Here is a 27500-nt window from a genome sequence, read left to right on the forward strand (position 1 = left end):
ACAGTACAATGGGAAAATAACATCTACACAAAAGTGAACTGGCCTTCAACACTGGTTCAACGTTAGTATATAATATATGAGCAACATTTTACAAGGATAAAATATACTATATATTATACATCGTCTTTTCTATTTATTAAATGCTGCCCTTCTTGGAGAAAAGAAGACTATTATTGCATCTCTCAAAAGTAGCAATGGTCCTGTTGAGGGTCAGTAGAATGCAGCCTGGCCCTGAACAGATGGAATGAACAACGGGTAACACACTTAAAGGATTAGCTTCTGCACTAGCAACAGTGGAAGCATGTCAATGGTTGACGCGTATGGACAGGAATCATAAATCAAAAACCTGCGGGTGACAAATGTAAATATATATATACATACATATAAACATACAGTATATCATGTAACTGAACACAGTGACCCATACGTTTGGGCAAACTTGACAGGAATGCAATAAGCTTAACTAAGCTAATAGCACAACAAGTTCCTGTAGCTCAGCCGCCATGCTAGTTTTTGATAATGTTTAGTTTTTTTTTAATCTTTTTTGACGCTGGCCCTCACCCGCCCCCCCCCCCGATTTCTTTTTCTATAAATCTGTCCTTTCTTGGCCGTAGAGATATATAACAGGGTAAGTGCTATACACTGATAAAAAAAAAAAGACAATGAAGACAGTTTTTAAAGATAATTAAATGACATAGACTAGTGAGCTTTCTATGTCACAAAAGAACATTAAGATATACAGAATATATAAAATCTATATTTAATGCTTTCAAAAAATTACTAGTTTTTCTATATAGCCACTTGTATTAGATACCAGTGACGTGGGATAATATTGGCCCCTACATACGCAATTACGATTTGCCTAACTCTATCATGAGGTGCACCATCAAATAGCAGTAAAATTACATTTTACACAGGAATTCCACAAAATGGAGGATTACCCTGGCAGGTTTTTTTTAAACGTGAGGTTGCGTCTGAAAAAATATAAAAACATACAAAATACAAATGAGCTATAAAGTAAAATAATCTTTTAAAAATTGTTTACTTGACTTGGCCCTTTTGGTCATGTAATGTCGTCAGAATTGGACCCTGCTTGTGTTGCTGGTATCACCCACATTTTTGATATACATAGAAAATAATCAACATTTGTTCCCATAGGTGCAGCCCATTGACACTAACATATTGTTGCTGTTTTATTATTTGTTCGTTTTCGTTTTTTTTTTTGTTTTTTTTACACAAGTTGCACACAGACTTACGTGACAAAAAAAACACAGTGCAGCACAGTACAAAGATGGTCAGAGTGTGGCACAGCTTTGTTTACTTAAAATCACTTCTTCCTGATTGGCAGCCCCCAGTCATCACAAACTCGTCTCCCGGTCCAAACTCTTGTCGTGTCTCCTTCGCTTGGGCTTCTTCTCCACACCACTCTGAATGCTGAAAACAAACCAATAAGTTATCAATAACTGAATTTATCAAGCAAACACTTTAATCCAAAGTGTTTAACAGTGGAGTGAAGATAACCGGAGAGCAGGTATGGTTACGGCAGGGGTTTTCAAACTGTGAGGTGCGCTGCCCCTAGGGAGCACCAGAGTTCATCAAAAAATTAATACAATTAATAATATATATATAGTTTGAAATATCTTTAAAATTGACAAAGATGTTTAACATTTAAAAAATAATATGTTTAGTATGTGTAAAGAAAACGATCTTTAAAAACACAAAGATTTGGTGTGTAAAATAAACAGCGCAGCTCTTTATTTGTTCTCTGAGGGGCGTCTCACTCTCTCGCACTTTGAAAACCCATGGGTTAGGGCATCCTGCTCAAGGAAGCATACAGCTAGGTTGTCTACAGACAGCATACACTCTATCCATCCTTCTTAATACATCCAAGTGTAATCCAATGTTAAATCAAACCGGGCAGGAATCATGCAAAGAAAGCAGGCAGCGATGCTAGAAGATGCACTGGAACCATCCATGCATATAGCGATCACGACACATTCCGCGTTCTTCACACAGTGCAGTGATACGCCCGCTGTAAGTGCAGGTCATTTGTCATGCAAAACAAAGATCCTTCATAGTAGGAGATACAGTTTTTGTTATTATTTCTTGTGCTCTCAGTTGTGGTTAATACAAAAATACTGAAAAAGTGGTGACGATAGCAGGAATGCTGTTTGGGGAGAAAAAGCCATTGAGTTGTATTTTCCAAACTAGCTGAACTAAGAGCTAAACTTTTTTATGATATACTATTATTCAAAAGTTTTTCTTTTACTACTTAAAAAATATCTAATATTTAACACCAGAGGCGGTTAGCAACCTGGGGAGCAGTTACAAACCCCGGGCAAGCCTCATTACTGAGATCCGGATCAGTTCACTTTTTAGCGCATGCAAAATTAGAACAAAACACAACCGAAAGTAGTGTTAGTTCAACGGACGGCATGCCAAGGAAATGTCCATTGAAACTGACAACTTACCTTTGGGATTTCAGCTTCTGTAAGGTTAAGAGGGGGAGCTACAGGGTTGGGAATGGAATGAGAAAGGCAGGCAGGCAATTATCCACTGCATACAGGGAGGACGAACTACCTTACAACATACAAGCTAGGTATGTTGTGGTTCTCTAACCGAACCAGGTTATATTTACCCGACGAAAATCAAGTTGTTGGTGCATGAAGTCTGCAAGGCAAGGAGGGGGGACGTTTATGTATCCTAATGTTTGGGTCTATTTAAATCTTTCACTATTTTCCGAGACGATCTGGAAAAAGTGGTTTTGTTTCAGGAGTCAAATTTGAACCGTACCGCCATTGAAGGAAGTTAGCACAAGTAACAAATTGTGCTTATTTTTGTGCTTATTAATAGGAGCTAATCTCGTTTATCAGAAGCAACAACTAGTTTACGCATTGGTTTTAATTAAAATGAACAAAATTCATAGCACTAGTTAAAACCAGATACGATTTTATCACTAGTAAAATCCAAAAAAATGGCTAACCTTTTTCAGCTAGTTAAAAGGAGCTAACGCCTTAGCGCTATTCAAAACTGGCTAAAATACTAAGGCTAAATAAACTTACCTAATCTCTCAGTGCCAGGTTAAACTAATTGACATAGTGCTAAATAAAAGGAGCTAACCTCTTAGCACCGGGCTCCTGCTTGGCGGTTTCTGGGTTCACGCTCTTCCACACATTTCCAAAGGAGCCTTTGGACATCTCATCAGTGATGTTTACTGTAGCAGGATCGATGCCAGTATCACTCCTTTACAGCACACAGAAAGAAAGAAAGAAAGAAAGAAAGAAAGAAAGAAAGAAAGAAAGAAAGAAAGAAAGAAAGAAAGAAAGAAAGAAAGAAAGAAAGAAAGAAAGATAGGCAGAAGGAAAACAAACTAAATTTAGCTACAGTATATACATGACAAATAATACATAAATAGATTTAAATGCATTCCAACTTTAATGTCAAGAAAGCAAGGTAAAGGCTTTCACAAAAAGCAGGGCATAGAGATGCATTCCAACTCCAAAACAACCAAAAAAAGCCTGCTTTCTCTGGAGCTTTTCCACCAGGGATTCTGCAATGACAGTGAAAAAGCACGAAGCGTTTAGCAATGCAAACGACTCACTTATAGTGTCCCTCGAGGGGTAACTGGATGTTGCCTTCCTCCTCCACTATAATGCTGTGCTCCTCCTGCAGAGAACAAATGAATCATGGTGTAAGCACAGTTCAGAGCTGCCTTGAATGCCTACATTGGGACCCACTGAAAAGGACACTGCATAGTATTCACTTTATAAAGCTCGCTAGTTTAAGAGGTCATTATGGACTGAGGTAGAAGTCACAGGTTGAGGATCCAAGCAGCTTTGATTAAAAGTCGCCCTTGCAAACCGCTCATACAATACCTCCAGTGAAGCTCTCATTTATTTTCCTTCTTCTTTTTTATCTTCTACTTAATTTCCCTAATTTCCTTCATTTCCTCCACCGCATAATACTCATGCCTACCCTCTCAACGTATCAGGGTGGTCAACACTTGATAAATACAGGTTGGTTGGATGGAATGCCCAGCGTCAACAGAATCTACTGTATCATCTATGATAAAGTTCAAAGTACTTTATTTGTCATTGCCATAAAGACAACGAGACAGTAGAGGCAACCAGACTTACACAGCTAAATAATAAGAAATAACAATTAATAAATAGATTCATAAATATCATACATAAAATAATAATAAAAATAATAAAAGCAATATATCTCCATATCTCCATATTAACAGATATCGACATAATACTAAAATGGCTCTCTCTACCAAACATAAATACAACAATCCCCAAATAGCTTCTTACACTATTGCTATTATGGTCCTGTTAGCTAACAGCTACATCATCCTGTTTGCTGTTGAAACGTTGCATTACGTAAGCGAGTGTTTAGCCCTGATCGTCTGAGGTAGCTCTAAATAGACATTAAAGGCTATGTGATCATTTAATTCAACTATTCTGAATAGTGTAATAAAAAGTGTGAATTTCAATAGCATCATATTGTACATTTTCTAAAAATGTTTTTTGAGTGACTCATTCAATGTGCGTGGCAAAAGCTTTGCAACACATCACTTCATGAATTACTCCAGGAGCAGGTCGGGGCTACACCGTTGATATTCTTGGCGATTTAAGCTCTCAGGGAATCGAACCCCCGGGCTGCTACCTCTTCCTCCGCATCCTCAAGCTTCTTCTTCTTCCACTCGGGCATGAGGTCGTCCAGCCAGCTCAGCTCGCGCTTGGTGAAGATGAAGTCCAACAGCTTCCGGATGAACACCAGAGCCAACACCTGGAGGTGAGGGGAATTACACAGGATATTAGTATTGTGATCGTAGTATAATATGCTTTAATTAGAACACATGTTTTAATTTGTGCAAAGCAAAACTGGTAACCCTTGACAAAAATAAACAGGTGATTTTTAATATCTTTGGGTAGCGTCTCCAATATCGATTGATTGCTTTGAGTGATCCCAGCCACACCTGCCTAAAGTCTTAAAGGACTTCGCCTACCACTATTCCCCTCTGTTTCAGTCCCTTCAGAATGCGCTGTATATGGTGTCCGTAGCTTTAATGCAAATGAGCTGCTGCCCATTGACCAATGAGCTGTCAGACTGAACCACGGGATGGAGGAGAAGGGATTGTTGCCATTTGCGGACTCCAGGAGCTCTATATCTATACAATATAATGTAATATAATAATAATAATATTATGTATGGGTATTTATATAATATTATATCCAGTGGCGAAACTACCGGGGTGGCAAGGGGTGGCAGCTGCCACCCCCCAAAAAATGCTTGCCACCCCACTTGCCACCCAGGTTGTTAGAAGTGTCTCCAATATACATTTATTGAATGGTATTATATTTTTTGCTACTGAAGCTGTTGATCTCCATGGTAACTTGTTTAAGTTTAAGAACTAAAATCTTTATGTCCCCCCTCCCCTGTAAAATGGTTGAGTCCATGACTCCTATTTGCTCTCTTCTCACCGTGCGCATTTGCCGCTTCATTCAAATGAAGACAGAAACGGTTTGAAAGCCAAAGAACTGGAGACAAGCCAACTGTACGCTTGCAGTGATGAAAAAAGGTACAGTACAGCTGAAACTTGAATCAAGAAAATGTGATGGGTGGTCATATGTGATAGACAGTTCCGTTGTAATTTCAATCGTTTATTTAATTGCTAGCTTGCAAAAGTCGATAGGACTAGTAGCTAGCTCGCTATACAGCTTGCTTGTGCTAGCTAGCCTTGAAGTTACCACTGTTAGCTTAGCTAACCAACGTCTTACTAACGTCTTTAGTGCAGTAAGGTGTTTCATTACGTATGTAACCTAACTGTTAAGCTATTCCTAAATCAGATGTTAGATACCACTAACCGTTTTCTCACCAAAAGCCTTTTTCTGGCTGTTGTAAAGGTATTCAGTCATGTAGCCTACAGTAAACTCAGTAACAGTAAAAAGTGTGCATTCTTTGGTCCACCCTATCTTTTGGTAGCTAGTTAGTTTAGCTTTGGTAAACATGATTTTGTATGTATAACCTAATACATAATACATATGTACATGTGTATGTAATAACCTAATACATTAGAAATTCAATTGGCCATTTAGAAAAGTATTTGTCATTATGAAGGGAAATATGTCATGAACATTTTGTGCTGTGGGTTCTGAATGCAGTTATCTTTTCTTTTAGAGACTTGGACTTGGACTTGAAAAAAATTAAATAAAAATGTAAGTGTTAACACACATCTAATGGGCTCCATTACACCATAGCCTATTTAACTCACCATCCAAATGCCAGTAAGCACTAAATCAGTTGTAAATCATACTGATGGCACTGTTCAGATATCAGATCCTCTTTAAAACTAAACCACTAGTAATATTGCAGTTTCAGGGCCTAAAATGAAGCGAAATGGTCAAGATATCAGGACTTTTTTCAAGAAAAGGTTAGTCAACCAGAGGGAGACAGAAGAGGTGGAGACACAGAAAGACAGTCAGAGTGTGGAGCTGGAGACACAGAAAGACAGTCAGAGTGTGGAGGAGGAGACACAGAAAGTCAGCCAGAGTGTGGAGGTGGAGACACAGAAAGACAGTCAGAGTGTGGAGCTGGAGACACAGAAAGACAGTCAGAGTGTGGTGGTGGAGTCACAGAAAGCCAGTCAGAGTGTGGAGCTGGAGACACAGAAAGACAGTCAGAGTGTGGAGGTGGAGACACAGAAAGACAGCCCAGGACCCCCAGAGGACACAACCAGTCCAACAGGTCCACATGGTATGTCTCAGATTAGATAAAACAGTTATTTATATGGTTGCATTTTTTTTTTTTATGTAAACAAAACACCTTTTGTATTAACCCTGCCCATATTATACCTAAGCAAAGTAATCAGTATGACTTCTGTAGAGGAATCATGTCAATTTATTTTACTGTAAAATAGTTCTAACCTGTTTTCTCTTGTTCCAGATATATCTAAGCATCGAGGTGACAGCCCAAGTCAACCAATCAGGCAGGGATTCCCCAGAACTCTCCAGGGTGGAGCTTGGAGAAGTTTCCATGTAGAGTGGTACCAAGAACGTCAATGGCTTGAGTACTCGCATTCTAAAGATGCAGCATATTGCTATCCTTGTAGGCATTTTTCTCTACCTAATGTCCCCAAGAGTGTTTTTACGTCAGTGGATGGTTACTCTAATTGGAAAAAAGCAACATTTAGGGATAGTGGATTTTGTCGTCATGCTAAATCTGAGCACCATGTCAATGCAATGCTTGCATGGGAAGAAGATAAAAGAAGGAAGGACAACAACACATCAATGATAGTATTGATGGAAGCAGAAAATAGGAAAAAGATAACTGACAATCAAAAATACATCAAAACACTAGGTGAAATACTGTGTCTTACAGCAACCCAGAATATCGCCCAGCGTGGTCAAAGAGAGTCTTCTGACTCAGAAAACAGGGGCAATTTCCTTGAGATTTTAGAACTCGTAAGCAAACATGACCAGTCAGTTAGGACAAGATTAGAAGATCAAGCCAAGAATGCCAAATACACCAGCAGCCATATTCAAAATGAAATGATAAGCATTTTAGCAGGGATGAGATTATTAAAGAGGTCAAAGAAAGTGAACAATTTTCTGTCATAGTGGATGAAACCAAAGATGTAAAAAAAAAAGAACAAATGTCTTTTGTTCTTAGGTACTTTTATAACGGCATGGTGCACGAGAGCTTTTTAGAGTTTCAGGAAGCAGAAAGGCTGGATGCTGCAGGTTTAACAGAAAAAATCATAGACTGTCTAGAGAGGCATGGCTTGAATTACAAGGAAAACTTAGTCGGGCAAGGCTATGATGGAGCAGCCGTTATGAGCGGGAAACACTCCGGTGTACGGGCTAGAATAAGGGATGTAGCCAGTCATGCTTTTTATGTACACTGCAGTGCACACTGTTTAAATCTAGTGATAGTGGACAGTGTGAAATCTGTATCTGAGGCAGGAAAGTTTTTTTCTTTGTTGGAACGTCTGTATGTATTTATGTCAGGCTCGTATGCTCATGATAAATGGCTGAAGGTGCAGCAAGAGATGTTTAAAGGTGAAGGACCAAGGGAGCTTCAGCGACTTAGTGATACAAGATGGGCGTGCAGGTATGTAGCTTGTCGGAATGTGATGGATAGGTTGCCTGCTATTGTGTGTGTCCTTGAAGACATTTCACATGAGGACAACCCAGATAGAGCTGTGGAGGCCAGAGGAATTCTGCATAAGATAGATCTCAATTGTATTGGATGTCTTGTGGTGTTTAGAAAGATTTTAGGTGAATCAAAATTTTTGTCAGACATGCTCCAGTCAACAAAAATAGACCTAACAAAAGCTGTTGAGTTGGCAGAAACACTCCAACAGACTCTCAGGGAATATCGCAGTGAGCCCTCTTTTGAGACTGTCTGGGATGAAGTACTCGACAAGCACTCGACAAGTACTCGAGCAAGACAGGTAGCAAGAAAACTACAGAGTAGTGTTGTTACATCCACTCTAGGACAGCACACAGAACCAGATTACAAAGAATCTTTCAGAGTTAAAGTCTATTACTCCATAATAGATTGCATGATTGGAGAGATGGAAAGGCGTTTTTCCAAAATTAACTGCGAAATCATGAAAGGAATACAGGCCTTCAATCCATCAAGTCCTAGCTTTCTCAGTGAGGAGGCTGTTCTTTTGTTGGCAAATTCCTATGGGACAAATTCAGATGATGTTAAGCTTGAACTGCATCAGGTTAAGAGACTGTTTGATAGAACAGCAAAAAAGGAGAGACCGACTATAGTCTCATGGAACTATTACTTTTTTTGGATCCCATTAAGACTGTTTTCTTTGAACTACATTGTTTATGTAAAATAGCTGTAGTTTTACCCGTTAGCAGTGCTTCATGTGAGCAGAGTTTCTCAACTCTAAAGCTGGTCAAGAACCACTTACGTTCTACCATGGCTGAGAATAGGTTGTCAAGCCTAGCTACACTTAGTATAGAGTCAGCACGTGCTAAGGGTCTTGATCTAGATGAGTTTGTGAGACGATTTGCTGTCGAACATGGCAACCGCCGTATTGTTCTTTTTTAGCTCCCTGACCTGCTGTTTAGAATTTAATATAGGCTACATTAATTGTTTGTGAAATTAAATAAAACGGAATTGTTTTGCTGCTGGATAATATGTTAACTGTTTTCATTAGCGATTGGTATAAATAAATAAATACATATAGACACCAGGCATGTGTGTTTCCAACAATAAAAAGACTTGACTTGGTGTGTGTGATTTGCCATCCTTAAATTTAACTTGCCACCCTTCTGCCACCCCATGTAACATTTTCTAGAATCGCCACTGATTATATCCAATATCACGGCCAAAAGCTATGTGCGCCTCGGATGATATTATGAATCATAAAGACTGCAGGTCTCTGGTACTTCCACAACAAGTAAAAACTCGTTGTGGGGGATATCTCGGCCATGGTTGAGAAGAATTGGGGGAAAGGAACTTTGGACCGCGACATGGAGGAGAAAGGGATTGTACTCCGGGAGCTGAGCTGCCGGACTACCACCAAGCTCCCCCCGCCGGACCTGCCAGCTTTGGCGGCAGTTCAGCTCCTGGAGTACACCCGCCGGAGCAGCCGGGTGGCTTCGACGGCAGTTCAGCTCCCCGAGTACACCCGCCGGAGCAGCCGATGGCTTCGGCGGCAGTTCAGCTCCCGGAGTACATCGCCGGAGCTGCCGGACTGCGGGATTAGCTCGGCGGAAGTCCGGGAGCTCAGCTCCGGGAGTGCAATCCCATTCTCCTCCATGTCTCCTCCTACGGACTCCCGCCGAAGCTTCGTTGCCAGCTCCGGCGGGGGGAATTCGGCAGCAGTCTGGCAGAGAAAGGGATTGTACTCCCGGAGCTGAGCTGACGCCGAGTTCCCCCCGCCAGAGCTGCTCGTCCGCTGGTCCACAAAATCTTAGCTAGTCTCTTATTGGAGTGGAGTGGGGAAGTGGGAGGTAATATTCAACTGTTCCCGCTTCCTACGTAGCCTGGTTCTACCAGACTCTCGTACTTCACTTCATTTCAGAAGGGAAATTCAAATTGAGCGGAAGTACTTAGTACTTAGCCAGGCTACTTCCTACGTAGGAGGGGGCGCCGAAACTGACTCGCTCGTTTGGTAACTGTAGGCGGGTTACTTTCAGAAACGCATATCTCACTCAAAAAATAATGTATGGACTTTTTCAAAGTTTGTATGCGTGTGGGAGCATCAAAGACCCAAAAACAACACCCCAAATCCCAGGAAATGTGTTGTTTTCGTAATACGTCCCCAGTAATGAATGAATGAATGATTCTGTCACATTACGTAAGGCGGACCCCAGAAGCCAGGATCTTGTTATTTCATGGTCGTCGTCTTTAAGTAGCTCAAACAGTTTTGTGACTCCTGGGGACTCTCATTTTGAAGTATGTCTGTGTGGCTTGTACCATCATGGGGAAGACAATGGCGGCCCGGGAGGTCTTGATGATCCACAGCAGGGCGAGACAGGTGAGCTGGATGATGGTGAAGAGGTGCACCTTCCTCAAGGGCACGTGGCGGAGGTAGATGAAGTCGGGCTGATGCTTAGCGGGCATGCTGAACAGCTTGAGGCGGTCGAAGAACTACGAGAGCGAGAGAGACGGAGAGAGAGTATTATTTTCATGTAACATTTGAATTTTAAGTTTTCCTAGACGTTAGCATTTTTCTGTAGTTTAAAATATAATTTAGAATAACTATTTTATTCTACTTGAGTTATTCCAACTTTAACTTTACCGAAAATATGCCACAAACCCCTTGATTTTGTTTTAATTAGTTTGGCAAACCCACAATATTGAGGAAAGGACTTTTACTTTGAAACAGGAAGTTTCCCCTTTGATAATCAGTGAGAGGGCTGTGTGAACTCACCTGTATGCCCCTGAGAGAGGAAGCCCCCATGTACAGGAACACTCCATACAGCACAGGCATGGGGATGAACTGGAGACGCACACAGAGTTCAATTAGCAAACTAATTAACCAATCAGCCAATGAACCAATGAGATACACGTTAAACAGCATCTTGTTTAGTAGTGTTTCCATTTAGCCAAGTTGTAAAAATGAAATATAATGTATAATTAATTATATAGTAGGCTAATTACATAATTAATTTTTTGATTGGCTGAAATTGAGTTAAAAAGGATCTCGCAACAACAGCATTTTCGCGAGTGTGTGGGTGTGTTTTGTTATTGTGAGACACTGGGCATGAATATGAAGTGTGTCTTCACAACATATGTGTTTCTCTCTTTGTCACCTTGTGTGTACTGGCAGATATATTCAAAACCCGCAAATATTTCATTCGACTTGAGAATATACACATCGCTTTAGATGTTTACACACGGACACTCTGCTAAGTGGAGCCGAGGATTGAACTAGCAACCTTCCAGTTACCAGCCAACCTGCTCAACCTCCTGAGCCACATGCCTTCCCGACAATGACGTCGACATGTACACGATTCTGCGAACACGTTTCTGCCGCCCCTTGACCCCCCCCCCCCCCCCTCCCTCTTCTGGGCCCACCTTGAGCACGGAGGTCATGAACACGGAGCAGCCCATGAGCACAAAGATCATGAGCCCGGTGAAGCGCTGCTCGCGGATGCCCAGAAACTTGGGCTGCTCGCCGGGCGCGGAGCACTCGGACTCCAGCTTCAGGCTGTTGACGTGGGAGATGGAGAGCACCGTGGCCGCCACGAACCACGGCAGGCCCATGATTGAGCACACACCCAGCATGACGCCCACCACAAACAGGTCCAGGTGGTAGCCACAGCCTTTCTGTGGGAAGGGAACACAGGGAGGGAGGGGGGAACATTATGACATAGGGTAACCAGGTGATAGACACAGCCTTATGAAACAGGGGAAACCAGGTGAGAGACACAGCCTTATGACACAAGGCGATACAGGTTATAGACACAGCCTTATGACACAGGGGGGACCAGGTTATAGACACAGCCTTATGACACAAGGCGAAACAGGTTATACACTCAGCATTATGAAACGGGGAGAACCAGGTTATAGACACAGCCTTTCTAAACAGTGGAACCAGGTTATAGACACAGCCTTATGACACCGGGGAAACCAGGTTATAGATATAGGCTGATGATACCGGGGAAACCAGGTTATAGACACAGGCTGATGACACAGGGGAAACCAGGTTATAGACATAGCCTTTATGTATTTGGGGGTGGGGGGGGCAGGTTATAGACACAGCCTCACAGGGGGAACCAGTTTATAGACACGGCCTTAATGTGTGGGTCAAGACACAGGGAGGTCGGGGGGAACCAGGTTTTAGACGCAGCCTTTCTGCACGGGACAGAACTCGGGGGGAGGGGCCCCAGGTTACGCCTAGCCCAGACCTGAACGATAAGAAAAAGTCTGCTCATTGAGTAACAACCACACGTCCACATATCTCCCATCATCTTTACCTCCCCACTGGGCTACATGCGACGGAGGTTGACTGCTCTCATTATGCACGGTAACATCTAGGAGGTGAGTCCTCCTACCTTGAGCTTGTGCTCCTTGCGGTTGATGATGACGGCGGTGATCTGCTGGTCCATGAAGATGAGGATGGTGCAGAGCAGCGCGGGGATGACCGTGATGATGGTGGTCCACCAGGGGTTCGGCCCTACCGGGTTGATGAGCCAGCCCCGGTCGTCCCTGGTGGGCTGGGGGGGGGGGGGGGGAGACACGTTTTGGGGGTTGGTCAGCCAGTGGTGTCCCAACGGGTCTAGGATTTACTATCCTGATAGGACCACACTGTGGTCTGGGTTTGTGGGTTGTGGGTTAAGTAATATTTCTTTCTTTCTTTTTAAATAAATGTTTTTATTGATGCGTTTATGTAAAGCATTTATTAAAAAAGAAAAAAAATTGGTTCAACAAAGTGAATAAAATCTTTCATCAGTAACTTTTGTCAGTGAATTGTTGGGATAAAAAAAATACTTAATCAGATATTCGCTCAATCATTTACACATTTTCTTTAGTCAAAAGTGATTGCTGTGGTCGCAGAAAATGGCGGGTTATAAAAGAGAAGGGAGGGACTTACTTTGAACTTGCTGGGCACCTGTAGCTTGGGCGAGGGGATGCCCAGGCCGTAGTCCACCAGCACCATGGTCAGGATGGTGATGAACACCGCAAAGTCGCTGATGATCGCACGCACCTTTCGGAGGAGAAACCCAAACGCTTCAGCCAACAGTTGCGGTGACCTACATTTCATACATCATGGAAACTGAAATAGACTATTGAATTTCTTCAATAGTTTTTTATGTCACCTGAAAGTCTGAATACTCATGTTATTAATGCACACAAAGGAGTTAGAGATCGTGAGTTATTTGCAGGCCAGCAGGGGGCGGTAGCTTACAGCGCATCCCAAACAAAACGTGTCCTCTCAATGATAACTCGTACAAGCTGACTGAGTAGACACGACACAAAACAGACTGCAGCGTCGTCTGCTGTCCGCCATAAACACAACCAGTAGATGGCGCCATTTGTTCCAAAATAACCTCAAGTGTAAACAAGAGTGACAAGAAGACCATATTTGGCGGGGAGCGGTTGAATTAGATTAAATAACTCATTCGGTGATTGACCAAACTAATCAGTTTGGCTCGTCTGGAATTAAAGACGCTCAGATATAAAGACAGATATGAGACAGAGACGGAGATAAGTGTGCAATCTGGCCAGTGTTTGAAACACGACTTTGGAACGGCTTGGATACATTATGCAGATTGAGAGTATCCCAAAGCACAGTGCGTGGGATGTGAAGTCCCACTTTATCCACACAATCACACTTAAACAATCAGTGTTCCAGGGGGAAATGATTAGGCCTACTAACAATGCACATTAAGGGAATTTTAAAACCTCTCAGTTGATTTGGCATGCGGTTCATGTCATTAATCAAAGCTTTCGGCTCTGACCCATTTACAAGCCAATCCTCGACACGGGAAGAGATGGATCAATAAATAATTGATACTAATATAAATATAAATGTATATATATATGTCCTTGCAGACTAAAGTACATGGGGTGACAGAGTACATCAGCCACACAAGTAAAGTGCACTTAGCCAGCGGAAAGTTAGTACAATGCAACACGACACAATCTCCCCGCAGCACTACAGGAGATCAACACTATTGTGTGTGTGTCAGTGGGTGTGTGGCCATGTTTTTATGTATACTCACACACAAAGCCACCGTGTGTGTGTGTGTGTGTGTGTGTGTGTGTGTGTGTGTGTGTGTGTGTGTGTGTTTGTGTGTGTGTGTGTGTGTGTGTGCGTGTGCGTGTGCGTGTGCGTGTGTGTGAGTGTGTTTGTATTTATATGTGTTTGTGTATTTTATATATATATGCAAAACTATTATGTGTTGCATAATCAAAATGTATTCATAAAGTAGAGTTAAAAGGGTGATTGGGTTCTTAATCGTTTTTATTGAGCCTCAAGTGCTTTTACCACTGCATTAAAAAAATGTATTGTCAATAAATTAACAAATCCCTTTTCACAAAACAAATAGTTCCAATAAAACCAGAAGCTCTTTCTCGAACCTTAGGTCCAGGATTCCAACATTTTCTTGAAGCAATTTCGCTGCAGAGCGGAGATTCACATCCTGACCTTTGCGATAAGGAACGACTACAGCGATGAGGTCACGCTGCCAAGCAGAGCCCGTTGAGGGCGGGCGTTATATGGTCAGAGCGTCTGTATAAATGGCGGTTGTTTTCCTCCAGGGCTGTTGCTTTCTCCATGTCTGTCCGACTCTGCCTCTCTCTTCGTGCGTTTGTTCTATTGTGTTGGCTAATTATCCCTCAAACGTTTCCCAGTGACGTCGAGACCATCCTATCGCAGTGCTTGCAGAGGACTAGTTTTCGTTCAGCGATACTTTTTCCGCTATCCAGCTAGCAGTAGCTGGCTTCACTTCACTTTACTGCACGGTGTGTTGGAGATGATGTACTCTGGCGCGTCACGTGCGTGGCGCGCCAGGGTAATTAGGTGCCTTTTGCAGAGGAATGAATGCGTCAGGGGATCAGTGCAGCAACGCATCTATAATACATGATCGTTGATTTTTTTTTACATTTGAACTGATGTGGGATTGTAAATGTTTGGGTGTGTTTATCTCTGTCGGTGTGTTTCTCTTTGTATGGTGTGTGTCTGTTTGAATATTCCTTTGCGTGTGTGTGTGTGTGTGGGATAGGTGTATGTCTGTGCACATGTGTGTGTGTGTGTGTGTGTTTGTATGCCTTTGTGTGTGTGTGTGTGTGTGTGTGTGTGTGTGTGTGTGTGTGTGTGTGTGTGTGTGTGTGTGTGTGTGTGTGTGTGTGTGTGTGTGTGTGTGTGTGTGTGTGTGTGTGTGTTATTGTTCGTGTGATCATGTGTGTGCATGCTTGTCTACATTTATGTTTGTGTGTGCATGTGTGTATGTGCATGCCTCACCTTGGTGGGGAAGTAGCGGCTGGTCTTGAACTCCTTGAGGAAGGCGGACATGAGGACGGTGGAGAAGAACAGCACCACACACCAGAACAGCACGTCGGGGATGTAGGGCCCGTGGGGGCCGCACGCGGACCCCACAAAGTCCCCGTGGAACAGGTTGCACTCCTGCACAAGAGGGCCGGGGTGGGGGGTGAGGGGAAGTCAATGGACGTAAAGCAAACAACAACAAAACAACAATTGTTTAGGGGTAGCAATGATTTGATATTTACGTTCACCGCCATTGTTTGCGATGTTTTGCAACCAGCAGTGGAAATAATCCATGTTTAGCACATTGAGGGTGGTAGTCTATAAATATATATATATATATATATATATATATATATATATATATATATATATACATATATATATATATATATATATATATATATTTATACAACGGGGGGCCAGAATCCAGCGATCTGATTGGTTCCTAACTGTTGTATAATGAGCGTATACATAACTGCTATGACGCCCAATCATTTTGTAAAAGTATCACTCCGCGCCTTGAAGTGGAAAGTGTCAAAGAATACAACCGTATTTTTACTAGTGTGTGTGTGTGAAGTAATTTTGCCATCATTTTAACAGTTGTATAAAAGCAATAGCACAGTTCACTGAAGTCTAAAATCGGCGAGTGAACTGCTCCATAGGATAAATTGCCGGCGAACCGCTCTATCGGAGCCTTCTCTCGGAGGGACGCTAAAGTGTGTTGCATAGCGACCGTCGATGCATAGCGGCAGCTAGGAGGGACTACTTCTTGGTAGTCTTTAATAAAACGGCTACTTTGACTTTCTTGGTTTCTTTTTAAATGTAGTGTGTCTATGACTTTCGTTTCGCCATAACAGTAACCGTTGTATAAAAGCAATAGATCACTTCAGTCAGTGGCATGTGCTCATTATACCACTGTGAAGGGGGTCGTCGGCCCTCCGCTGCGCGTCGGGGCCGGACAACGCCCCTTAACAGTGGTATAATGAGCACATACCACAGCCTGGCGTGATCTATTGCTTAAATATATGTGTGTAATCCCTAATAACTCTTTAAGGAAGTAACTCTGTCAAACAGGCCCTCTCAGAGTACGTACGTACTATATGTTTGGGTGGGGCCTACTCTTTTAAACACTGTAATCACCTGATCATCCCTTTCTAGTAACGTATAGAACAGAACGTGACACCCAACTACACCCCAGAAGTTACGTTGACAATACATTGCCTCATTCATCAAAGGCTTTAAAGAGGCTTTTTGATGACGCCATCGTCATTACGATACACAACACACCGTACACGCCGTGCGGTCGGCCAGAGCCTTATAAGGAGAAACAGGGAACGGTGCAGAGTCCTTACGTCGACCTCCAGCATGGTCCAGTTGACCTGGGAGGCTGTGATGTTCCTGTCCTCCCAGGACAGGAGGGTGGCGTTGCTGGGGTCCCTGGGCTCCACACATGCACACCTAGGGGGCCACACACTCAAATGAGTCATGTCCCCAGCTGTGTGTGTGTGTGTGTGTGTGTGTGTGTGTGTGTGTGTGTGTGTGTGTGTGTGTGTGTGTGTGTGTGTGTGTGTGTGTGTGTGCGTGTGTGTTTGTGTTCATGTTTGTGTGTGCGTGCACTTGTGTTGTGCGTGCACTTGTGTTGTGTGTCTGTGTGTGTGTGTGTGTTTGTGTGTGCCTGTGTTTGTGTGGGTGTGTGCGTATACGTGTGTTGTGCGTGTGTGTGTGGCTGTATTGTGTGTGCATTATTTGTACTTTAAACACGTCGCCATCTTTCTCATCTGTAGTAAAAATAGAACAACATCTACCCATGGGAAATACACCAAACTCAAAATGATACAATAACAAAAAAAAAGTGCGGCCCGCCCAGGTTTTAATCACACCACGGTGTGGCCATCACATTAGACACAGCGCAGAATCTCTCCCGCTCTCACGACCGGCTTAAAAAACTAAATACAGCACTTTTGGCGCTACGCTCTGGCGTTGGATTATGAGTCCACACGGAGCAGCGTCCATTAGGGGATGACCCAAAGCCCACGGCCCCCCGCCCGCTCAGGGGATAGACAGTTCAGTTCACCATCACATTTTCAGAGTCCATTTTTCACCCTTTAATTTTTCAATATTTGGCAAGGAATATTATAAGGTATCGACCCATGTGTAAAGGGCAAAAACCTTTTCTATCGTTCAACTTCTAACACTGACTACAGACTTGAGGATGCGCACAATTGGTGACATCACAACAACAACCCATCGTAGGCCAATAGGCCTGTACAAAGGGTAAAGGTACTGCGTGGGCGGTTTGTTACTGTAATGGTCCTTACAAGTCCTCCATGGGAGGGCTGTTTTAAGGCTAATTATAAGTGGTCTCCCGCCAGTACTCGCGGGAGGGGTTCAAATGCCTCATGTGCAAATACAAAGTGGGACGTGTGTTCGATATAGTCACTCACTAATCCTGGCTGGGAGGTGCGTTTGATTAGTAGTACTTACAAGTCCTGTGTTGGAGGAGTTAAGCGGCGGCGCATAGGCATACCGCGTGGGAGATGCGCTAGATATCGTCACTCACTGGTCCTTGGTGGGAGAGGTGTGTTTGATTCATTGTATTTGCAAGCCCTGTGTGGGAGGAGTTAAGCGGCGGTGCTTACGAGTACCGAGTTAAAAGTGCGTTCGATATAGTCACTCACTAGCCCTTGGTTGGAGGTGCGCTAGATTCGTTGTACTTGCGAGTCCTGTATGGGAGGAGATAAGCAGCAGTGCTTACGAGCCCTCAGTGAGAGCTGCGTTAGATATAGTGACTCACTAGTGGGAGGTGTGTTTTATTCATTGTACTTGCATTTCCATCTGTGTGAGGAGTTAAGCGGCGCTGCCCAGTGAGAGGTCTGTTTGATTCTTATCCACAAGTACAGCGTGGGAGGAGTTTAGGCGGGGCTTACGAGGACCAAGTTAAAATTGTGTCAGATATAGTCACGAGGGAGAGGTACGTTTGATTCGTCTTACTTGCAAGTCATTTGTGGGAGGAGGGAAGTGGCACCGCTTACGAGCCCTTTGTGAGCGGTGAATACCCAGTTAGAGGTGCATTAGATTCGCGGTACTCACGAGTACTGCGTGAGCATCTGCAGGTTGTTGTTCTTGTTGATGGGGTAGTGGTGGCCCAGGTGCAGCAGCTTCTCCAGGGCCTCGTAGATGAAGATGATGCAGATGAGCGAGGCGAAGGCCTCCTCGGTGAAGCGCGTGATGTAGCACACCAGGGAGCTGGCGTCGGTGGCCACCAGCAGCAGACACAGGAAGGACGTCCACAGCCCGATGCAGGCCCGCAGGGACAGGTAGGACAGCCCGTACTCCCTGGTAGGACACACACGCACACAGGCACACACACACACACACACACACACACACACACACACACACACAAGCAGACACACACAAACACACACACACAAGCACAAACACGCACACGCAAGCATATACACACACAAACACACACACACAGACACAAGCACACACACACACACGCAAGCATACACACACACAAGCACATACACGCACACACACACACACACACACACACACACACACACACACACACACACACACACACACATGCATGCACACAGATGAAAACAAAACCACGATGTTTAGATAATAGATTTCTCTTAAAAATATGAAAAAGGCTAATATTTTAAAAGGTACGATATGTAACATTGTCAACGAGCGTTTGAAATGGGGGCTGCATTCAAATCACAATATTGGAGAGAGTTGTCTCCGGCCGCTTCTCCCCAGACTCAAAGCTCATGCCAAGCTGAGGACTCTGACTGCTCATGAGCACACGATGAGGCAAGCGCTACGTGTATTTGCATCTTATATTCCAGTTCATGCAGTATCCATCTTGAAATTTTTCAGGGCTTTAAGCTGTCTCCATCTTCCAAAGGCAACTCCAAGATTAACCCGTTTTAACAGGGCTCTGGTCATTTTTAGCTTTTTAGGTCAAGTACAATTATGTAAAATCTCAGTTGATCCAGTTCGTCTGCTCCCTTTCATGGCTGCTGCACGCTGTGTTTGTGTGCCACTATGTTTCATATCTGGCAACCCGGGATAGTGAGTCACAACACACAGTGGCCAAAACAAATAAGATGTACAGCCTGGAACAGAAGTTCAAACTAGATAAAAACTGGCTGAAGCATTGCTGTCGGCGAAGCCTGCGTTTCGCCTAAGCATGTTCCCTTGATCGAATAACACCTAATAACAATACAATAAGCCATTCCGGTGAGTAACAAGGAGGTGCTTTTATTTTGAACGAACCAACCTAGTCTCAGGTTATTAAAAGAATAGTAGCCCCTCTTAGCTTGTGATAGGCGAATACGTGCTATTATTTTGAAATGCAAATAAAGATTAGGAGGTGGAGGAGGACATACTTGCAGAACTTGAATAGGATCTTCTCAAAGACCAGCACGGGCCCGGTGCTGCCCAGGATGGTGAGCGGCTGGCCCGCGAACAGAGAATAGGCTATTCCTGTCATAGACGCCCCAAACAGAGACTCTATGGCACTCTAAAAGGAGAAAAGGAAAGGAGAGAGAGAAGATAAGGAACATGCTTACTTCTAAGGAAGTAAACAAACAAATAAACTAAAAAAGCCAGATAAATAAAACATCAATAAATCAGTAAATAAAGACTTAATCTAAAAGCTGTCTTCGTCATGTGTGAGTGTGTAAAAGATAATCCTGTTGTGCTTACACCACAGACGGTATAAAATAGGTCTACACTGATGAGAAATAACAAATGTTACAGGAGCGCCAAACGACTAGATTTCACGGTAAATTTCCTCTGCCACACTACACCTACAACATTTTAAAATAATTATGATTTGAAAAACACATATTTTCGTCTTCCATTTTCTACCAATTTGGTTCTGAATTAGTGCTCCCTCTTGAGTTATTATTAACATATTATATTGTCGATAACAGTCTGCGAAATTGCAGGGTGCAATTATGTTTCCACTTCCAAACATTAATTATTATTATTTATTTTTTAGTGTCTACCATCAAATTCTATTTTTTTTAAGTCTTCATTATTATTCCCGCCAAAACCCCTCGACCCAGCATTCACCCGGTGGCCATTTTGGTTCCAAACCCTGTGCGTAGAATCGAAACAGCAAGTGCGTTGAGGTGTCACTCACCACGCGGCCCTCGGTGGCCTCACCCAGCAGCCCGCCGAAGGTGATGACGGGCGACATGCAGGCGCAGTAGAGGAAGAGGAAGGAGGCCAGGCACTGGAGGCTCAGGGCGTCCGTGTAGTCCGACAGGTAGTGCGGCGCCTTGCGCTTGATGTCGTTGAGGAAGCCGCCCATGAACCTGACAAAGACACCGGGGGTTGGTGATAGGAGCAATAGTAGCTCAGGAGGTAGAGTGGGTTGACTGGTAACCAGAAGGTTGCTAGTTCGATCCCCGGAGTGGTTGCTAGACACACCCCGGAGTGTCGAGGTGTCCCAGAGCAAAGACGCCTCACGCTAAATGGTTCGATGAGCTGGCTGTCGCCCTGCGTGGTTGACTCCGCCGTCGGTGTGTGAATAAATGGTTGTAAGTTGCTTTGGATAAATGTTTCGGCAAATCCCTTAAAGTTCAATGAAAAAGGTGTTTTCTGTGCTTCTTAAACCTCCCTGGGATTTTCTTAAAGGGGAGTTGGACCCCTGTTTCAAAATTATCTGTAAAAAAAAAAGTCCTGACAGATAATTTTCCCTGTTGATCAACTTTATACATTTAAATCTAAAATAACATGGAAATGTTCAACAACACTTCGTGAGCCCAAAACGAAACATAACTTCCTATAGCCAAAGCATGATCATGACCTACGGTGACCATTACCCTGACTCTGAAGGACAATTCAACGAAAAAAAACATATTTAATGGAATGAAGCCGTATGGATAAGCATTTTTGTGAAAAAAGTCAATAATGTAAAAGGACTGGTTCAAGGCATGCATGCAAAGAACCACCTAACCCTATCTCTAGACACATTAACCTAACTGTACTGACCCCAAAACAGCTCCTCCCCTAAACATTTTGGTAACAATACTTGTGAAGACTTTAATCATCCAATCCTTGCAGGCCGATGTGAGAGAGCTAGCATGATTTGAAATTAGCTTCTCTTCGGAGTTCCGTTTAACTCCTCCCCCACCCTTCAGGACTCCCTGCCCCCACCCCTCGACACAGAGCCGTGCACGAGCGCGGCTGCTGCTTACGGCTTACTTCAACGGCAACCATTGCGTCACTTTTCAGGCCACTCAACTCCCTCAGCTGTCGCCATCGCTGAAAAGCTAATCCAATATTTATTCTCGTTTTTCCTCGAGCAGTCTCCAACTTCTTTTTTGTTGCTGCCTTTTCAGTTTCTGTCTTTCTTTTACTTGCCTTTTTAAAAGGATGAACCGGGGCAAGTAACGGTGGCAGTGGTAACTTCAGTTGTTTCTCTTCCATTGTGTAAACGTTGTAGGCTCACTAGGTCTAGTCCACTGTCATGAACTACTATGACAACAACGCTTTCTTTGCCCTCCGTGAACGCGCTCAGGCCGGCTCAGGCTCGTACACAGAGGGGAGAGAACGCGCAGGCTTGTGATTGGTTCTTTAGATCCGGGCACAGTGTCTCCGATTGGTAAGCATTTTAACAGGTTTATAGCAGATACAGAATTCGGTTTTTTTTCGCTTCTTTTTCATTGCCCATAAGTTATTTATTGCTGTCAGGATGTAAAAAACAATTTCAACAACATATTAAAAAGTGCATACTACTGGACCCCGTACAATATGCCTTTAAGTGTTGGCTTTTCAAAAAAAGGCTTAAAAACATATAGAGTGGAACACACATTAGCACAGTAATGGCTAGCTCCTTAGATGTTTAGATTGGTGTATTGGTGTAATGGTGTATTGCCTGTCAAGGCTGTTCTGTACTTGATGCAATCTCAGCATTGCAAGTGCATCTTGGTGTGGAGGGGATGTGTGTGGACACGTGATCGCAGAGGGGAAATTGGGAAATTATGCATGTGGATGATTGTGTGTGGGTGAGTGTACAAATTCATCCATCCTTCCATACCATCATTTATATTAGGAGAGAGAGAGAGAGAGAGAGAGAGAGAGAGAGAGAGAGAGAGAGAGAGAGAGAGAGAGAGAGAGAGAGAGAGAGAGAGAGAGAGAGACACAGAGATAGCGAGAGAGAAAGATGGGATTAGAGAGACGGAGACAGAGACTGACAGAGAGAGAGAGAGAGAGAGAGAGAGAGAGAGAGAGAGAGAGAGAGAGAGAGAGAGAGAGAAACAGAGAGAGAGAGAAAGAGAGAGAGTCAGAGAGAGAGAAACAGAGAGAGAGAGAGAGTCAGACAGAGAAACAGAGAGAGTCCGAGAGAGAGAAAGAGAGAGAGTCAGACAGAGAAACAGAGAGAGAAAGAGAGAGTCAGACAGAGGAACAGAGAGAGAGAAAGCGAAACCACTCAGACTGCAGTGGGCTGCATCGCGAGGGACCGCAGAAGCGATAGCCAGAGGCAGTTGCCATGGCAACGGCAGCAGCCTGTGCTTTCTACCGTACGGTGTCAGGCCGAGGCAGTGATGCCCCCTCCCAGGGGACGGCTGAGAGGGGTTGAGAGGTAGGGGGTGTTGTAGAGGATGGGGGGGGGGGGCGGGGTTGGTAGTACTAGCCCCTGGCTCCTAGCCAGTCTCACTTGACATAAAGCGTTCAGCCAGCATGCATCTTTTACTACGCTGTTATGACACCTGCTGCGCAGCTAGCGGTTAGGAGCCAGCAGCTATCTTCATAGCGCGCTGCTGTAGAGCAGCTGGTAGTTAGTAGCTGTTACCTGTATTCATAGCGAGCAGCTAGTGGAGTAGGGTTAGGAGATAGCTGCTAATGGCAGCTAGTAGCTCCCCAGTGGCTATATATCATAAGCAATCATATACCAATGGGATTTGTGGCTATAACAATTATTTAAATGAGTGAGTTAACATTGCTTTAATAGGCATGTGTTGAATGTGTTTGTCCCGTGAGATAATAAACCTTCGTCATCTCTGTTTTGGCTGAACGTTTGACTGGCGGTTCATTTGGGGGGCGGGGCGTATTGGGTCTCTCATAAATCAACGTCATCTGGTGTTTAAATAATTAATGACAGAGAACACGACCGCAATCCCGTCCCCGGATAAGAGGTTTGAAGACGAGAATGAAAGAGAAGGAAGTGGAAAAGTGTGAGTGCTTTTTACTGGAATACTCATTTGTAAGATAAGTGAATGTGAAGAGCAGGTCGGGAGAGGACGTTTGTGGTGGAAATGATGTGTATGAGGGAAACAAATGTACGATGCATCAGGCCGCAGGGTTAGCCTGGGAACCAGACGAATCTTAACATCTTTATTTTGCTTTTTCTGGCAGAGGGTTTGGACCACCTCCCAGTAGACCTGAGGGGCACCTTATGGGACAGTCCTATGGGAGAGCCCTATGGAAGAGCCCTATGGAAGAGCCCTATGGGAGAGTCCTAAGGTAGAGTCCGATGGGAGAGCCCTATGGGAGAGCCCTATGGGAGAGCCCTATGGTAGGAGCCTATTGGAGGAGCCTATGGGAGAGCCCTATGGGAGGCGCCTATGGGAGGAGCCTATGGGAGAGCCCTATGGGAGGAGCCTATGGGAGGAGCCTATGGGAGAGCCCTATGGGAGCACCCTATGGGAGCGCCATGTTTCATTGTTCTGATTGGTTGTCGCTCTCTCCAATGGCGTCCAGGGGTATTTTGGTCTGCGGCAACGGTCACGCCCCTTGGGAATGGGAAATTAACTGAGAGGTTCAAGACTGTGACGCGTTTGGTGATGTCAAGGTAGCACTGGGTCTCACTTTGATTCACACCACGTTTCTCTGTTCCCTGTCCTGGATTCCCCTCTCTCGTTTCCCTCACACACAGACACAGACACACTTAATCTCTCTTGCTATCTCGTCCTCACTCTCTCACACACAGACACGCAGACACACTTACTCGCTCTCTATCACTCTCTCACCTTCTCTCACACACAAGCACAGACACACTTACTCTCTCCCTCGCTCGCTATCTTTCGCTCTCTCAAACACAAGCACACTTACTCCCTCTCTCTATCTCTATCTCTCTCTCTCACACAAACACACACACACACACATACACAAATACACACACACTCAGACACACACTGTCTGTCTGTCTGTCTGTCTGTCTGTCTGTCTGTCTGTCTGTCTGTCTGTCTGTCTCTGTCACTCTCTCTGTCTCTGTCTCTGTCTCTCTCTCTCTCTCTGTCTCTCTCTCTCCCCCTCCTCCCTCCTACCTGCCGGTGCGCTGGAGCTCAGGCCCTCCATGCCCCTCATGGTCCTCAAGCTCCCCCAGGTCCGTCAGCCCGTTGGGAAGGGGCGGGACCTTCCGCTTTTCCTGTGTGGGGAACACGGCTGTCAATCATACCTGGCAGTTACACATGGTCACACACAGCTGGTTTGATGTTGATTGGTATGATTTAGTGGGCATTAAACGTGACCTTCATAAGAAAAGTCTAGTATGGCGATCCGGTAAGTATGGTAAAATAAACCCATCTTTTGACATGGCTACTTACTAAAGAAATCAATCATTTGATACAAAATAGAACAACAACAAAAGATTTGATTGATATAAAAAATATTCACTGCTACCGTAATTTATTCAAAATTTCTGTAATTCATGCATTCATTCATTCATTCATTTCAGTAGCCTAGGTTACAGTGCATTTACGTTGCTTCAGGACTTTCCAGTTTGAGTACTCAAAAAATGGCGGTGTTTCACCAAACTCAATCTCCCATGATGCCTTGTTTCGTACAAGCCCTCCATGGTACCCAGTTGAAGTGTGTCCATGGGTACCTGAGAGGGGACGTTCTTGGGGGGCTCTATCCTGATGGAGGGGTCCCACTCCCCGGGGGGCAGGACCGTCACCTGGTCCAGGAACTCGTCGATTCCAGCCACCAGGTCGGTGCGGTCCTTGGCCTTGTACGCCACGTCGTGGAACACCTGGAGAAAAGGTCACGTTTCAAAATAAAAGTCCCTCTTTAAGGCTAACAATGAAGGCTGCCAAGAGGTCAAGTTTCAAAATAAAAGTCCCAAGTTAATGCTTACCTTGAAGGCTTCCCAGGGGTCATGTTTAAAAGTCTGCAATTAAAGCTTAAACTGAAGGCGGCCAGGAGGTCACGTTTCAAAATAAAAGTCCCTCGTTGAAGCTAACACTGAATGTCACTAAGAGATGCCGTAAAACCACTGGTACTCCAAGTCATAGGACACCTGGCCAAGAGAGCCTTTGAAAGATAAAAGTCCCCCCTTAGAGCTATTAGTGATTTTTTGCCAAGAGGTGACCTTTCAAAATAAAAGTCTCCCCCATCAGACAAAAACAAGTGTGAGCTTTTGTTGCAGCTTTGTATTTTTTGCTTGACAAATGCGTTGTTAATATTGTAGGAACTCAATTTAGAATTATGTTAAAACCCATTTTGCTGCAGCCTATATATATATATATATATATATATATATATATATATATAAAAGAGCTTCACCTAGAAAAACAAAACACTGACAAAGTTAAAACTAGGAACAAGAAAGCATCATTACAACTGTATTATAATTGTTAATATGGTTCAGCAGCGATGTATTGTGACCTGCTGTGAACCTTGGGTACCAGACAAGAGCAAAAGTGCTTCTCCAGCCATTTGGATTTTGAAATCCAAACACCACGCGGTATCAGGTTCAAGGTTGGGTGTGCTTTTACTCTGAAAGGCACAGAATCATCCTCACCTCATCTGTCATCAGGGTGGCGATGGAGCGTCCGATCTCGTGGTACTGCGGCCCTTTACCCAGGGGGCCGAGCAGGATGAACAGGAACCTGAGGAGAGTCAGGGGTCAGGGGCAAGGGTCAAAGAACTGTTTTTACATATTATGGAATATTATGCTACCCCCCAAAAAACAATAGAGAGAGAGAGAGAGAGAGAGAGAGAGAGAGAGAGAGAGAGAGAGAGAGAGAGAGAGAGAGAGAGAGAGAGAGAGGGTGTGAATGCCTATTGCCAAGCAATAGAGAGACATTGAGTGACTACTACTTTGTGGGTGTATACCACATAAACTTTGGATTATTTATATTTTATATATTTCTATATTTTGTTTATTTATGAAGACCTTATGCCAGCCTTTTGAAAGCTTCTTCAAGGGTGAGAGAGAAACCATGAGAGATAGAGAGACTGAGAGACAGAATGTCACGTAGACTTGAGAATGGAGGCATGCATCAGAGCTATAATCTCTCAGAGAGACACACTCACACACCCAACACTTGATAGAGAGACAGAGAGAGAATGTGAGACAGGGTGTGAGAAGGAGAGAGCGAGGGGATGAGAGAGAGAGAGAGAGAGAGAGAGAGAGAGAGAGAGAGAGAGAGAGAGAGAGAGAGAGAGAGAGAGAGAGAGAGAGAGAGAGAGAGAGAGACATACAGTAAGAGAGAGAGACAGACAGAAAGAGAGCGAGAGTATGAGAAAAGACAGAGACAGACAGACAGACAGAGAGAGTCAAGTGTGTTTACTCAAGCTGCTAATGTTTTTAATACCATTAAAAATGGAACAGAGAGAGAGACATTCAGAAAGAGAGAGAGTGAGAGGTGTGAATGGAAAAATAGGAGGCAAAAAGAGATGGAGGAAAATGGAAGGAGACAAAGCAGGACTATACAGGACGAAGAGAGGGAGAGAAAGCAATATAACACAAATAATAGAGAGAGATGTGGAAAAATGGGGAGAAGAGTGGGCCATAGAGATAGATAAACAAAGCAAGTGACCCTGACGGATAGAGATAAAGAAAGAGAGTGAGAGACATTCAGAGAGAGAGACAGACAGAGACAGAGTGACATTCAGATAGAGAGAGAGAGAGAGAGAGAGAGAGAGAGAGAGAGAGAGAGAGAGAGAGAGAGAGAGAGAGAGAGAGAGAGAGAGAGAGAGAGAGAGAGAGAGAGAGACAGAGACAGAGTGACATTCAGATAGAGAGAGAGAGAGAGAGAGAGAGAGAGAG

General features: G+C 44.0%; 1 protein-coding gene across 5 annotated transcripts in view; it reads right to left on the reverse strand.

Annotated features, from left to right (window-relative positions):
* The window catches only part of LOC115543107 (sodium-driven chloride bicarbonate exchanger), a 54915-nt gene that overhangs the window by 237 nt on the left and 27178 nt on the right, over nucleotides 1-27500 (reverse strand). For 3 of the 5 annotated variants that reach the window (XM_030355658.1, XM_030355657.1, XM_030355659.1), the window contains 17 exons: nucleotides 26250-26337; nucleotides 25332-25478; nucleotides 24772-24872; nucleotides 20640-20814; nucleotides 19879-20012; nucleotides 18563-18808; nucleotides 16825-16930; nucleotides 15449-15610; nucleotides 13076-13189; nucleotides 12537-12698; nucleotides 11557-11808; nucleotides 10910-10978; nucleotides 10453-10626; nucleotides 4672-4794; nucleotides 3602-3666; nucleotides 3121-3243; nucleotides 1-1434 (listed from right to left, as the gene is read on the reverse strand). The exon at nucleotides 1-1434 is cut by the window's left edge and continues 237 nt beyond it. In XM_030355658.1, the coding sequence (XP_030211518.1) occupies nucleotides 1359-1434; nucleotides 3121-3243; nucleotides 3602-3666; nucleotides 4672-4794; nucleotides 10453-10626; nucleotides 10910-10978; nucleotides 11557-11808; nucleotides 12537-12698; nucleotides 13076-13189; nucleotides 15449-15610; nucleotides 16825-16930; nucleotides 18563-18808; nucleotides 19879-20012; nucleotides 20640-20814; nucleotides 24772-24872; nucleotides 25332-25478; nucleotides 26250-26337 (2317 nt within the window). In that variant the 3' untranslated portion in view covers nucleotides 1-1358. Of the gene's footprint in view, nucleotides 1435-2471; nucleotides 2510-2638; nucleotides 2671-3120; nucleotides 3244-3601; nucleotides 3667-4671; nucleotides 4795-10452; nucleotides 10627-10909; nucleotides 10979-11556; nucleotides 11809-12536; nucleotides 12699-13075; nucleotides 13190-15448; nucleotides 15611-16824; nucleotides 16931-18562; nucleotides 18809-19878; nucleotides 20013-20639; nucleotides 20815-24771; nucleotides 24873-25331; nucleotides 25479-26249; nucleotides 26338-27500 lie in introns of all 5 variants that reach the window. The other 2 variants (XM_030355660.1, XM_030355661.1) reach the window with 2 other exon arrangements.

Source organism: Gadus morhua, chromosome 4 (assembly GCF_902167405.1).
Source record: "Gadus morhua chromosome 4, gadMor3.0, whole genome shotgun sequence".
In the NCBI taxonomy this organism is placed as follows: domain Eukaryota; kingdom Metazoa; phylum Chordata; class Actinopteri; order Gadiformes; family Gadidae; genus Gadus; species Gadus morhua.